At 43.3% G+C, this 15,948-nt stretch overlaps 1 protein-coding gene across 1 annotated transcript; it reads right to left on the bottom strand.

Moving 5' to 3' along the window:
• On the bottom strand, positions 1,315–14,545 carry CHRNA9 (cholinergic receptor nicotinic alpha 9 subunit). Its single transcript, XM_005681535.2, has 5 exons — positions 14,408–14,545; positions 13,940–14,085; positions 12,851–13,005; positions 4,918–5,450; positions 1,315–1,877 (listed from the first exon to the last, which is right to left on the bottom strand). Exons 1-5 carry the CDS (start codon positions 14,469–14,471, stop codon positions 1,336–1,338), a joined length of 1,440 nt encoding a protein of 479 aa, XP_005681592.1. The 5' UTR covers positions 14,472–14,545; the 3' UTR covers positions 1,315–1,335.

The following is a 15,948-nucleotide window of genomic DNA, read 5'->3' as shown; positions in this document are numbered from 1 at the left end:
GATTAAGACTTCACCTTTTAATCCTGGAGATGTAGGTTTGATCCCTGGTGAGGGAGTTAAGATCCCACCTGCCTCATGGCCAGAAAACCAAATCATAAAATAGAAACAGTATTGTAACAAAGTCAATAAAGACTTTAAAAATCATCCACATCAAAAAAATCTTTTTAAAAATCCCTCAATCACTACCATTCTAAATCATGATCTGTCTCAGCCAAAAAGCAGTGTGGCTTTAGCAGACCTGGCCCAGACTCACAGAGCCAAGGGTTTATCTCCCAGCTCTACTTACCACCTAGGTGGATTCGGAGGCAGGTCACTTACACCCACCTTCCTCAGAGACAGCTTCTTCCTCTGAGAAAGGTGACTAGAAACACTGGTCCACCTAGCTCACAAAATTGTGGCGAAGATTAGCAAGGATCAGACCCGTGCATAAGATTTGGTACAATACCCACTTCAAATGTGAATCATGTAGCTTTATTATAGGTAGGAGAAAATAAATGTTTGGTGAATAACTGAATGAATGAAAAAATCAGCCCAGTTTGCAGGTGATCTTGCTTAAACCCAAGGCTAAATGTAGGAATGACTTCATCTTCAAGGTTCGTATAAAACATAACCAACATATCTGACATCATCAATACAAAGAAAGCTCTTTTCCCCCACTGAGTTGCCGATCTTTAGCCTTTCTTTATGTGGTGCAAAATGTTTTTATTCCATCAATTGAAATACAGCTTGAAATGCACCAGAGAAATGAGAAAGGTAACATGGAGACTTAAATTAACACTAAGGAATATATGACTATTTTTCTTTTTTTAAAAGCATGTTCTAGTAGGAGCTAGGAGAAGGCAACAGCAACCCATCAGTACTCTTGCCTGGAAAATCCCGTGGACAGAGGAGCCTGGTAGGCTGCAGTCCATGGGGTCGCTAAGAGTCGGACACGACTGAGCGATTTCACTTTCACTTTTCACTTTCATGCATTGGAGAAGGAAATGGCAACCCAGTCCAGTGTTTTTGCCTGGAGAATCCCAGGGACGGAGGAGCTTGGTGGGCTACAGTCCAGGGGTCGCAAAGAGTCGGACACGACTGAGCAACTTCACTTTCACTTTTCTCTATTTCCTCCATTGTCTTGCCCTGGAAATTTTGAACCTCCTGCTTAATTTAAACTGACAGCTATAATACTGATCTGAAGTTAAAAATAAAAAGTAAAGACAATATAACCCCTAATTTATATATATTTGTGTATCTGTGTGTAAATATGGATATAGATATTTCTGATTTGGAAGAGTATTAAAGTAGATCACAGGGACTTATATTGATTTATTCCCCCATATCAAACGCTTACTAATCTGCTCTTGCTATGATCAAAATAGTCATCACAAACACCATAATGAAAAAAATCCACATGAAAAATCGGTCTATGACTTTTGCAACCTTTTTCCATTCGCTCCCCTTGGAATTGGTGGCCTTGTGGTCTTTGAGGCACTTGGCGATGTATTCAATATTCTTTGTCAACACTCTGTACCGTGCACAGTAGCTGTCCCCATCCTCCAGGTTCTCACCCTGGTACCTCAAGTCATTCTTTAAGAGTCTGTTCACTTCCTTCTTTCTGGAAGGGTCTTTATTTCTGGTTGTTTTCAGATTAGGCTCTGGAAGTTTGTCATAAACCTTCGTAAGACAGTCTCGCTCCCTGTCTTGGTCAGGGCTAAGGCAGCTCTCACCCACGTCGTAGACAAACAAGATCCTGGACATGTATTTCAGGATGACCACCCGGGCCCAGGGTGGCACTGGCCTGGCCTCGGCCCCGCAGAAGTGGATATTCATCACCATTATGGTCAAAGCAGTGGAGGCTGTGATCAAGGCCATCGTGGCTATGTAGTATTTGCCTAGGAAAATAACAGCAACCAAGTTAGCTTAAAACTGTCTTCAAGGGACTTCACTGGTGGTTCAGCAGTTAAGAATCCATCTAGCAATGCAGGGGATGTGGTTTTTATCCCCGGTTGGGGAACTAAGATCCCACATTTAGAGAAGAAGCTAAGCTCACGAACTTCAATTAGAAAATCCAAAAAAAGAAAAAAGAAAATCCATGTGCTGCAATGAAATATATCACGTGCCACAGCTAAGACCCAAAGCAGCCAAATAAATAAATACATATTTAGAGGGAAAAACTGCCTTCATATTTGACTCACAAATAAACAACTGGAAGTTGTACACATTAATGGTGACTAGTATGCTGCTGCTGCTGCTGCTAAGTCGCTTCAGTCGTGTCCAACTTTTTGCGACCCCATAGACAGCAGCCCACCAGGCTCCCCCATCCCTGGGATTCTCCAGGCAAGAACAGTGGAGTGGGTTGCCATTTCTTTTTCCAGTGCATGAAAGTGAAAAGTGAAAGTGAAGTCGCTCAGTCATGTCCGACTCTTAGTGACACAATGGATGCAGCCTACTAGGCTCCTCCATCCATGGGATTTTCCAGGCAAGAGTACTGGAGTGGGGTGCCATCGCCTTCTCTGAACTAAATCCTATGGTGTCTTTAATTGATAACTCATCAAGATAAAGAAGGATTTAGTTCAACCACAGAAAACTGTAATTCACAACACTAACAGAGGAAAAGAAAAACTCACATGATTGTCTTAACAGATGAAAACAATACATTTGATAATGTTCATCATCTGTTTATTATTTGTTAAAAGCTCTGAGTAAACTAAAAACAAAATCTTTCTTAACATTGTAAAGGATATGGGTCAAAAGCCTGGATCAAATGCTATACTTAATGAAGTAAATGTAAATACATTTCTTAAAACTGGAACTCTATTTCATAGGTGCTACGAATAACACATTGTGACTATTAAATCTCTCAAGAAAGATCTGTGTGCACCTTTCCTAAAAAGATACATTTCATATTATCACAAAGACAGGAAAAGTAATGCTTGTACAATTCATGAGTCATGTTTTGAGATATCTTTCTTCAGAAACTGAGCCAGCTTCCTGTTGAATTTAGCTGGTAAAGCAGAGAGCAGGATCTGCCTATTGATCCTGCCTCAAACAGGGTTATGATTGGATGTCATCACTGTCAATCATTTCTGCCTTAGGAAAAGTAATGAAAGAACCAACACACCCTTTCCTCTTTATTAGTGGTGATGAGAAAGGAGAGAACTTTCTGTGTCTGTTTCTCAAAAAGAGGTGCATGAGTGCGAGTGCTAGTGTGTGAGTGAGTGAGTGTGTGTGTGTGTGTGTGTGTGTGTGTGTGTGTGTGTGTGGCTTGCTTGAAGAAACATAACAAGGAAGAAATCTCCAAATAGAGAAACCAACGTAATAACATCTGAATGTTATTCAGATGGGTAATACTACATTCAGGAGACAAAAGGCAGTATAATATTTCTTTTATATTGGTCACTAAGTCTCTTGGTGTTCTGAAATTTCCTCCTACTGATTGCTTTACAGAACTAAAACCTAGATCTAGCTTCTGATTCTTGAAAGCATCTGCTGCTGCTGCTACTGCTGCTAAGTCACTTCAGTTGTGTCCGACTCTGTGCAGCCCCATAGACGGCAGCCCACCAGCCTCCACCGTCCCTGGGATTCTCCAGGCAAGAACACTGGAGTGGGTTGCCATTTCCTTCTCCAATGCATGAAAGTGAAAAGGGAAAGTGAAGTTGCTTAGTTGTGCCCAACCCTTGGCGACCCCATGGACTGCAGCCTACCAGGCTCCTCCATCCATGGGATTTTCCAGGCAAGAGTACTGGAGTGGGGTGCCACCGCCTTCTCCTGAAAGCATCTATTACAACATAAGTCATTGAGGCAGAGGTGGTGGATCTGGGTGTTATCCTTGGTGGCAGGAAGTAGGTATTAAAGGTATTAGGAGGGATCTCACAACAAGAGAGGTAAAGGAAAAGGAAGGCAGTGATGGCAGCCACAGTCTACCCTTGGAGGAACATTTCATTATTGCAGATGTTTGAAAATGTGATCTACTTTAGAATCACCTCAGATTCCCAAATCTTGTCCAAGAATGCTTTTTAAAAACTTCTTTTGCTGTGAGAACCTGTATTTTTTTCTTTTTCTTCCCTTTGGCTGAACCTCATGGCATGTGGAACTTTCCTGACCAGGGATTGAACCCACACCCCTGCAGTAGAGCACAGAGTCTTAACCACTGGACCACCAGTTACCTGTACTTATAACAGTCTCCCTCACACCTATTATACCCAATAAAGGTTGAGAATTATTCTATCAAGGGTAGATGGCAGGCTTAAAAATCTAGCTCATCATTTCCATCATGTTTACCATTTTTCCCAAGAAGAAACCCCTTGTGATGTGATGAGATACTAACAGTCACTGTTTGCTCAGTCCTCACCATATGCCAGGCTCTGTGCTAAGCAATGGCACAGTGAGGTAGCAATTACACAAATTTTGAAGATGATGAAGTAGAGACTCAAAGATTAAGTAAATTGCTTAAGGTTGATCAAGGAAGGAATGGCGAAGTCAGAGTTCAAATGCAGATTTCTTTGACTTCAAAATCAGGGCCTTCGCCTAAAAGCCAGTGGTGTTTTGACTTGAACGAAATGCTCTTCAGAATCACCCAGAAAGCTTGTGAAAACAGTTTGTAGGCTTTACCCCTACCCTAGTCAGCAGGTCTAGGGTGGGCCCTGAGGATTTGTATATCCAAATTGAGGCTGATGCTGTGGGTCCAGGGACCATACTTCAAGAACCACTGCTCTAAACAACACGGCTCTCATTCCTCTTTTGGGTAAACCTGGAGACCTCAAGCCCAGCTTTGTCTTGAACAGCCACATCACTATTCAGAGATGCCAACTGAAGACACTAAATGAGCCTGTGTTGAGTTTGTAGTTGACTTAATTGTTATGAATTTAAAGGCACAGATACAACTGCAGTCACCAGAAAGCTGACTCAAAAGTGTAAGAGACTTTAACTCACCGATCAGAGGGACGTTTTCTGAGGCTGGCATGATCTCTGCCACCATGAGCTGAAATACAGTCATGGCCAACAGTATGGTTACTCCCAGGGAGACCTTTTCCCCAGAGGCTGCTGGGAGATAGAAACTCAAGGGAGCCAGAAAAGATATGAGGACACATGGGATGAGGAGGTTGACGATGTAGAAGGAGGATCTCCTCTTCAGAAGGAGAGTGAACGTCACATCCGGGTAAGGCTCAGAGCAGCAGCCATAGGAGATCACGTTCTTCACAGCAGGCATGCCGTGCACCTCCCACTCCACGTCTTCAATGAAGTCGGAGAGGTCTCCACTGTCCAGAGCATTGAATATGTCCACCTGATTGCCATTGTAGGTCCAGGAGCCAAAGGTCAGGTTGCACTGCTGATTATCAAAGGGGAAGTAGGTGACGTCCACCACACAGGAGCTTTTGGTGATGGCTGGTGCATCCCAGGTGATCAGCCCATCATACCGCAGGACCACATTGGTGTTCACGGGCTCAGAAGATTCATCGTCAGCCCTGGAGGTCAGAGGAGGAAAATGAGAGCTGCTTACCAGGACAACTCACCAAGTTCCTTAACCCAGACAGCTCACTGCCCTTTTCCCATCACTTCAGTGTCTTTGGCAATGGACCACTATTCTTGTTACACTGGCTTGAAAGTCCAAAATCAGCTCTAATTTTCCCTTCTTCTCCACTTCCTATAACTAGTTAGGGCCAAGTTCTCTTGGATTCTTCCTTTAAAGCATCTCCGCCAGACTTTCTTAGTGGTCCAGTGGTTAAGAATCCACCTGCCAATGCAGGGGACACGTTTCAATCGCTGGACTGGGAAGATCCCACATGCTCTGAGGCAACTAAGCCCATGCACCACAACCTCTGAGCCTGTGCACACGGAGCCTGTGCTCCACAACAGAAGCCGCCACTGCAGTGAGAAGCTAGTGCACCCCAACGAGGAGTAGACCCCGCTCACCGCAACTAAGAGCCCACGTGCAGCCCAGGGCAACCAGAGTTAAACAAGCATCTCTGCCTGTTATCCCTTCCTCTCCGTCCCCAATGCCATTCTCTTGGTCCAGGTATAATGATTCAAACACCCAGACAAAAAGTAAACGAGGCTAAAATCTGACAGAGAGGCTTTGCTTAAATGATTTTGTTAGAACATCTGAAAAACACAGAGGAAAAAATTATTCATCTATAATTAAAAGATAATTTATTCTAGATATATCTTGGTTTTGCTTTATCAACATTTATGGCTGGCATTTTGGGGGTACAAAATTTCTATTTCGCTTTGGGGAATGACTTTTCCACCACCATTGTAAGGCAGATGAAATGATGATCAAGGTACCCTAGGCTCCCCTGGCCAGGGGCTGGCTTGTGACCTGAGCTAGGTCCAACTGATTCATACTCCCTGGGGTTTAAATATTAAGCAGAGTGACCCAAAGACCAAAAAAGAGTCAATCTGATAATAGATTCCTAGAAAAATCAATTATTTAAAAATTTTTTAAAAATTCAATAGCCCCTTGTCTTGGACTATGGAGTAGTCCTAGTCTGTCCTTTCCAAGGCCTTATCAATGATTTTTCTCCTTTAATTCAGTGAGCTGTAGCATATCCTTCCTACAAATTCCTTTTTTGACAAGGTAGACGAAGTCAGTTTTCAATGCTTTCAGCCTTAACTGATCCATTTCTGTTAATATTTAATGCATATTTTTCTCAGTGTTCCTTACAATTTTTTCCTTATAAACTATATTATGGCTAAATGTAATGTGATATGCTGGATTAGATCCTAAAACAGAAAACAGGACATTAGTGGAAAAGCTGGTGAAGTCCAGATAAAGCCTGTAGTTTAGCTGTGTGCTCAGTCATTCTGCTGTGTCCGACTCTTTGCAGCCCCGTGAACTGTAATCAACCAGGCTCCTCTGCCCATGGAATTCTCCAGTCAAGAATACTGGAGTGGGTTGCCATTTCTTACAACAGGGGATCTTCCTGACCCAGAGATCAAACCTGCGTCTCTCTGTCTCCTGCATTGACAGGCAGATTCTTTACCACGAGCAACACTAATAGTATTATATTAGTTTTGGCATATGTACTATGGTTATGTAAGACATGATGTTAAGGAAAACTGCGTGAAAAGTATACAGGAACTCTGTACCATCTTTCCAACTTTTCTGTAAAATTATCTTGAAACAAAAAAGTTAGTTTACCAAAAACAAGACTGAGACAGTTTTTAAATGTAGGTGGTCATTTGTCCATAATCTTCTGCAACATTATTTTCATAGCTAAATTATATGCAATTATACTCCTTTTTAGAGATGTGCCGTAGTAATTTAACCAGCTCACTGATGCTCAGCATTATGGTTGTTTCTATTTTTTACATTTACAAACAATGCAACAGTGAACATCCCTGTCATCAAACTGTTGCATTTATTCACTGACTCTTTCCTTAGGTTAAATTGCTAGAAGATGATGTATTAGATCTAAGAACTGACATGTTTTACAAGTTTTTTCCTACTTACTAACCTTTAGGTACCACAAGGCAATGGTCTGATTGTGTCCACTCTAATCAAAGCATTGCAGCTGAATTGTGGTGCTCAATTTTTAATGGAAGTCTAAAGAGGGGCTCTTTAATGTGGGTCTTGTGAAGACAACAAAATGGCGTTTTTGAAAATGACAGAACCTACCCTCTGTAAAAATAAAAAGTATATATAATTAGCTATCCAAATGTTGAGAACTGGAGCATCACTCACCTATCCTACCTGGTATAAGAGATCTGGGAGTCAGAGAGAATATATCTGGAGCTAGAATGATTCTATTAGTCATGGTCCTTGCAGGAAATGGATGGCACATTCAATTAGATAGCTTGAGGAGGATTTAATAAAAGGACTCTACTAAGATAAGTATAGGGCAACCACTCTAGGACCAGTAACAGCACAGTTATTACCATTCCTGGGCCTGAAGAAATGAAGGGAAGGTGCAATTATCAGTACCTGGAGGGAAGAGCGGCAGAAGAGGGTCAGCATGATAGGAGACTTGCAGCGGCTGCTGCTGCTACTAAGTCACGTCAGTCGCATTCGACTCTGTGCGACCCCATAGACAGCAGCCCACCACGCTCCTCTGTCCCTGGGATTCTCCAGGCAAGAATACTGGAGCGGGTTGCCATATCCTTCTCTAATGCATGTATGCATGCTAAGTCGCTTCAGTCGTGTCTGACTCTGTGCAACTCTATGGACAGCAGCCCACCAGGCTCCTCTGTCCCTGGGATTCTCTAGGCAAGAATACTGGAGTGGGTTGCCATTTCCTTCTCGGATAGGAGACATGCCTTCTGTCAAAGGACACAGCCAGCCAAAGATAATAACTCTAGGAAGGGAGCAAGGGAATACACGCCCCAACCTTACTTTTCTCCCTCCAGCTGCTCACAATGTTTCTCACTGGGCCAACCCACCCAGAAGCAAAGGAGCCCACTGTCTGAAAACATCACCCCAGCTACTCAGGAGGAGTTTGAAGACATTACTATTAATTGCTTCATGACCAGTACTTTGTTTTATTTCCCTGGTTTCTCTGATCACATTATTTTACAGCTCAGCACTTGCAATGGTTTCCTATGGCCCACCAATGCTTCCAAATCTCCTTGAGCAGTTCTATAAGGGCTTAAAGGGCTTTTGACAGCTCTATCCCTGACCTTCTTTCCAGGCTTTAAACTTGCTTTGCAATCTCTTTGTTGGCCGTCTCCATGTGAATGTTCCTTTGGTCTCCCAAAGTGAACAGGTCTCACAATAAATCCACACCTTTTTCTCCAAACCTGTTCCTCTTGTCCCTCCTTGACTACCAATCTCATCTTTTTTTTCTTTTTAAAGAGTTTTATGGATTGACATACAATAAACTGCATACATTTAAAATGTAAAATTTGAACAAATTTGACATATGTATATCCAATCTCATCTGAAAGTTTTCCTACACTTTCTTTCACCTAAGCTATGTAAACAGAACTTAAAGCTAAATTATAGACAAATCTTCTGATTTCAGCAGGGTACCTAATTTCTCATTAGGTCTAAAATCCAAGTGTTAAACCTGTTCATTAAAATCCAACCATTAAAACTATCTCATAATAAACACACATCTGAAATTTCTGTAATCCACTCTTTACCTAATTTAAAAATGTCAGGAATCCTTGCAGTCTCTTACACCAACCATTATATTGCCCACAGACCTATACTAAACAACCCCACCAGAACTTCGAGCCTCAATTTATTTATTCCTTTACTGAACTGCTAATAGCCAATATCTGCTCGAGTCATTATATTGTTATAGAGCTCACTACCTCTTAGGAAAACTCATTATTCAAATTATTAGTTTTCCTTTTAATTGAATTAAAATGCAATTTCAAAACCCTTTAACTTCTACTTGTTGTTTTGGGTTTTGTCCTCTGGAGGAATTTCCTCTTTTCCCTCCACCTTATTTTCTCTCTGATTGCCTAAGATAGCCATCAAGTCTTCCTAAGGACCTCTGTCTTTCTAACTAAGCATCAATCAATTCAACTGCTCCTCACATGAAATAGCTTCCAGGCACATCACCATCCTGCTCACTCACCCCAGATAATCTAACCCATGGACTCAGGTACCAATGGTGAATCTAGATGTTCAGCATCTTCCTGCCCAAACTATGTTTATCACACACAACTGGATCACCTGTCTTACATCCCTCTTTATCCTCCCTACCACCACTCAGGAAGCCCATTCTGGGGTCTACAAGGTTTAGTACTGGTTTCTGAGAAGTACTGATATTATATCTGAGATCAGAAGATTCTACAGGTCCAGGAATTCAGCTAGAAGGACCAGGGTAAGGGCAACAGCTATCACTGGGGTCCCTCCTTTGCCTGATACTCTAACTCTCTTCCATTCTCATTTCAGCTGCTCAAAGGGATGCAAATGACATCCAATCACAGCTACATTTAGGGTTTCCTCTAAATATTGATAGCAAAACTCTGATGTTACTGAGAAGGAGAATACACAGGAGAAAAGAGGATTCAAAACAGAACTGTCCATAAGAGGAGAGCAAAGAAGACTAAAGAGTTAACCCAGATGAACAGAAAAGAATTGATGAATCAGTATAGTGGGAAAGGTCTGTGTGGAAAAGTGTGGGGACCAGACTCACACATCTCAAGGAGGCCAGTGATCTGGGCAGGGAGGGGAAGGATGGAGAATGGGGTCAAAATTTACCAAAGCCACCACAGGTCTGTGTGAGCTCACGAGTGATTAACTGGCTTCTCTGATAAGGAGATCTGGGGCAGACTTAACTTAGGTCACCATTCCCGCTCACAGAGAAGACTTTCAATAAGAGCTGGTCACTGCTTCAGTCAATCAAAGCAAGAGGAAAAGGAGAACCAGCATTCTGTTTTTTTCAGGGAGAATTCGGAACTTACAGAGTGCTGTAAGTGTTCTATGTAAAGCATGTCCTCTGCTTATTCTCCAGGAGGAGGTGATGGACATCCTGGCCCATTCTCTTGCCTTCTATGTATGTGAATGCGCGTGTGTGCTGTGAGGGGGGTGCGCAGGGTGGGAACCATGGTAATAAGGCACCAGTACTTGGGGAAGGAAATGGCAGCCCGGTCCCATATTCTTGCCTGGAGAATCCCATGGACAGAGGAACCTGGTGGGCTACAGCCCATGGGGTCGCAAAGAGTCAGACATGACTGAAAGAGGTTTAGCACTTGGACTTAGCAAGGTGCTTCCTAAGCACCTTGCTTAGGAAGGCATACAGAAGATACCTCTAGCCACTCAGAGTGGGGAACAGTCAGCAGGATCAGAGGTATGATTCACAAAGTTGTGACCCTTGGACAAGCTGAGTAGGGACTGAAACTAAAATCCAGGCTGCAACCAACCAGTGTGGCATCCTGAAGGGAAACTCACGCCCAGTAGAAGAGTGAGTTCCCTCGGAGAGTCCCTCTCTCCAAGTTGCTCCTCATTCATCTCGCTCTGCTCAAAGAGGACTTTTCCTAACTCTGAGAGACTTGAGTTCCAGAATAAAAAGGGAGAGAGCCCTTTTGACAACAGGTGGAGCAGCTGAGCCTGAGTTGTGACAGAGGGATCTGGTTCATTCTCAAAGTGTGGTCCATGGACCAGCAGCACTACCATCTGAAGCTCAGAGAAATGCAGAACGACCAGCTCTACCCTAGACCTACTGAGTAAGAATCTGTATTTCAGCAGGCTCCTCAGGTGATTCACGCACACTTTACAATCTTAGAAACTTAAGCCTTACCTGCCCACTCACTAACCCTTGCTCTCAGACCAGGAAAAGGCCACCTGGATCTCATGATCCAGTTCATCTTCCACTCTATACAAAGTCCAAAATCCATGGGCCAGCTTTTAGCTGGTTCCTTCTGATTAAATCTTAATGTACTCAGTCGCTCAGTTGTGCCTGACTGTGACCCCATGGACTGTAGCCCGCCAGGCTCCTCTGTCCGTGGAATTTTCCAGGCAAGAATACCGGAGGGGGATTGCCATTTCCTACTCTAGAGGAACTTCCCAACCCAGGAATTGAACCCTTGTCTCTTGCATCTCCTGCATTGGCAGGCAGATTTACTACTGCACTGCCTGGGAAGCCCCTTAATCTTAACCGTATCATGTATTTTCCATACATGATCATAGACAAGGAAGCACCACTGGTACAGGCTGAACCGCATCTGCAAAAAGTTTATGTGTTGAACCCTAGCCCCTGGCACTTCAGAATACAACCTTATTTGGAACAGAGTCATTGCAGCTGTAATTAGTAGTTAAATGTATTTAAAAGAAGAGATCATATTCTGTGGGATTATGAGTAATCTTTACTTCTGTCTTGAAACTGAACTGAAAGTTGCTCAGTCATGTCCGACTCTTTGCGACCCCATGAACTATACAGTTCATGGAATTCTCTAGGCCAGAATACTGGAGTGGGTAGCTTATCCCTTCTCCAGGGGATCTTCCCAACCCAGGAATTGAACCTGGCTCTCCTGCATTGCAGGCGGATTCTTTACCAACTGAGCTATCAGGGTAATTTAGACAACTTTATCTTTTTTAAACAGTAAATCTGTAAATTTTTTGTGTTAAGAAAAGCAATAAACTTATCTTTAATTTTTAAAAAAAGACGAGGTCATATTGGTGTAGGGTGGGCATCTAATGCAATATGACTGGTGTCATCAATGCAAGGGGAGATATGGACACAGACAACACACAGAGAACACGATGCCATGTGAAGAAGAAGGCAGAGATTGGGGTGATGCTTGTACAAGTCAAGAGACCAAAGAGTGCCAGCAACCACCCAAGAATCTAGGGCAGAGAAACTGATTGATCCCTCACCGCCTCAGAAGGAACTAACCTTGCCAATACCTTTATCTTATACTTCTAGCCTCCAGAACTGCAAGACAATAGTTCCTGTGGTTTAAGCCACCCAGTTTGTAGTACTTTGTCACAGTAGCCCTAGAAAACTAACATGACTTCCAATACAGTTTCTCACCTGAAAGGGAGAATGCAGCTCTAAGATTTTTATGACCATTATTATTTTATTATCTGAGGTTTTATAACTATCAGTTCAGGATCTAGGAACATGAATTGACTTAACTTCATGCATGTTTCAAACTTCCCTCTTCCATTATGTTTGGTGGTAGCGGTGGTGGTGGTTGATGGTGGTTTACTTGCTAAATCATGTCAGACTCTTTGTGACCCCAGGGACTGTAGCCTGCCAGGCTCCTCGGTCCATGGGATCTTCCAGGCAAGAATACTGGAGTGGATTGCCATTTCCTTCTCCAGGGGATCTTCCCTATCCAGGGATTAAACCTGGGTCTGCTGCATTACACTTGGATTCCTTACCAACTGAGCCACCAGGGAGGCCCCATTATGTTTACATTCTGTCTAATCAACAAGTTCATTCCTGAGAAGCTACTGACTTGCACTTACTTGTTATATAGGACAATATCCGGTCTCCACACCAGGTCGCTGGGGATCCTGATGGAGTCCAGTCCATCATATTGGTCTCGATCCCACGTGAGATATGCATCATGCCAGATTTGGCGGATCCACAAATAGGCAGTCAGAATTTGGTTTCTCTCATCCTGCAAAATTAACCCAGATATAACTGTCCAGTAGACACCTCAGTCAAACACACTTTGTCTGTAAAATACCTGTCTTCAAAACAGGAATTCCAAGAACACTAATCTATTTCCAATAAGTGAGCAAGAGTTTTTTTGAGTCTATCTCCTTGATTGATTGCCAAGGTCATATTTTTCCTGCTTGATTAGTGTTTGGAGCATCAAGTGGACAAATATTTAAATCATCAGATGCATAGGTCAACTGCTCAAATTTCTCTGAAAATTGATCAACTGATGAATGATTTTTTTTTGAATGAAAAAGTCATCAAACATCAACAATGTATAGAAAAAAAGATTTTGAAGTTTCATAACTGTGTAACTAAACACATATGAGCATTAATGTATGTCATCTTAAAACATCTTTTAAAAATTAAGATAAAATTCATATTGCATGAAACTCACCACTTTAACCATTTAAAGTGTGCAATTCAGCGGTTTCCAGTTTATTCACAATCTCATGCAACCATCCCCATTCTCTGCTTCCAGAACATTTTGTCATCCCAAAAGAGAAATCATATGACAATCAAGCAGGCAATCACTATTTCCCCATCATTCTCACAGCTCCTGGCAACCTAACTCCTCTTTCTGTCTTTATGGTTTTGCTGACTTTGCACATTTCATAGAAATGGAACATGTAATATGTAACCAACTTTCTTGAGATGTTCTAAGACTGTTAATGTTCATGGAAAGACTTGGGTAATTTAGTGCAATTAATTTTGTAGAAAGTGTTCCTCCCCTGGAATTCGCTTCTATTCCCTTCTATTCCCTTCTCCCTCCAGCTTGCACACAGAGCTGTCTGTTCTCATTTTCTCTCAAATTCCCAGGTAAGACATTCCCTTTAGAAAGCACTGTCAGTTTCATTCTAACCATTCAGAAGAGTCAACACTATGTTACTCACCATATCCTTAATCTGAGAAAGTGTAATCTGGAGTGTGACGTTCAGAACTTCATCTGTATCCTCTACTGGACGAAGAGCATTAGAGTAGTCTTCAAAAAGGTCATTGAACAACTTCTGAGCATATTTTCCATCTGCTGGTTCTACAGCTGCTCAAAAAGCGGGATCTGGATCAAGCTTCAGTGTTATGAGTATTTCAAGGCAAAGAGCAACAGACCGAGGACTAGCATTGGTTCTATCATCCCTACCTACCATCCTACCTATCTACCTACCTACCTACCATCAGCTAGGAACAAGCTCTGGATCAAGTGGAGTTATTTCTCTGGCAGGCCTACAGGGTCAGCATGAGACTGTAAGAAGCTGAAATACTTCCTTACAGTTGGAGCATCTGTTCTTTTCCTGGCCCACCCAACATTCCACCAAAGAAGTGATCCCTGAGCTAAGACAGTTGCACACCTGCCAGCCTCTTACCTCTCAGTCTGGAGGCAGCAAAGTAAATCCAGCAAAAGGAGATGCAGGAATGGGGCCAGTTCATCTTCCCCCTAAGCCTCTGTAAGTCCCCGGCTAGGCACTGCAGTCTTCTACTTCTCCAGCAATGGGAAGGGTCCGGGCACACAGCTGCCACTCTGTCTCTGTCTCTGCACAGCAGATGGGGAGCTCAGGCTTGCCAGGCACAGAGCAAGCTTGCCAGGTCCCCTCCCCATCAGTAACCTGAGACTAGCAGCTCCAGCAGGTAAGATGCCAGGAGCCCCAGGTGGGTTAGGTCAGGCAGTGCTGCCCTGGGGGAGTTGCCCCAGTTGAGAATCCCCAGCTACCTTCACTAGGAATATCCAGACCAATCTTTCAAGGGAAGAGAGGTGGGAGCCCAACACACCTGAGATTCCACCTATGCAGACCAGGCATTTTCGACACCTGCAGTGAGTAGATTCAGTCTGAGTTCAGGGTCTAAGAAAAGCTGAACTGATGCATCCATGGGGTAGCCCATCCAGAAAGGCCCTAAGCGCTTTGAGTGCCTTTTGAAGAGGGAAAGAGAAGCAGTTCCATGATCTTTGGGGTTTCCTCTCTGGCCCTGCTGCTCACCACTCCTTCAGTTGTCCCACTGAGCATGGACTTTGTCTGCGGTGTGTGAGTCTGCATGTGCGCATGCGCGCGCGTAGGTGGGTTGGGGGCACCAGTGGATGGGTACAGAGCGTTCGCTTCCTTCGGAAGCTGCAGCAGCCGTTTGGTTTGGACTAGCAGTAGACGCGGAGAAGGCAATGGCAACCTACTCCAGTACTCTTGCCTGGAAAATCCCATGGACGGAGGAGCCTGGTGGGCTGCAGTCCACGGGGTCGCTAGGAGTTGGACCCAACTGAGCGACTTTCACTTTCATGTAAATATTACTAATTTTCGCCTCTGATCAGCTTTGGAGATACAGAATTTCTGCATTTACCAAGTCATCCATGGTTTACTAGCACTTAAAAAAAAAGTTCAAATGCTAAGAATGTATAAGAATGATTCATAACTAATGGTGCTTTGCATTTGAATGCTGCTTTATATACTCAGTCATTTCTCTTATGTGATCTAATTCTGCTCACACAAAAGAATGTCAGTTTCCAATTGTCATAGTCTGTCCCTTCTCTTGCCTGGGGAAACTGCCTTGGAAAACTAAATTAAGATCGTTCGGTTGCCTGGAATCAGAGCAAGGAAATTGGATAGCTCTACTTCATCAGGTTACAGCCATCCGATGAGTCACCCTGTCCCTCTTCAGGAATATATCCTCCAAATGGAACAGACACTCAAGCCGTCAGCTAAGTGTGTTTTTTAATTGCCTGTGCCCTTGTGTTGATTGTGAAGATGTGACTTTTCTGACGCCCTTAGTCTGACTCATTTATCAGATGACACAGTTCCTGGTGCCCACGCACAGCCCTCCCTCCTAGAAAAAAACCATCCACTCTGGAATCTTAGAGGCTGAAGGTCCTTTTGAAATGGAGTCAAGTGCCTCATTTTCACAGGAGGAAGCTGATGTCTAG

The sequence above is a fragment of the Capra hircus genome, chromosome 6 (genome assembly GCF_001704415.2).
Source record: "Capra hircus breed San Clemente chromosome 6, ASM170441v1, whole genome shotgun sequence".
Classification (NCBI taxonomy): domain Eukaryota; kingdom Metazoa; phylum Chordata; class Mammalia; order Artiodactyla; family Bovidae; genus Capra; species Capra hircus.
The sequence above is the reverse complement of the archived record's forward strand: the minus strand, read 5'-3'. Positions and strand labels throughout refer to the sequence as shown.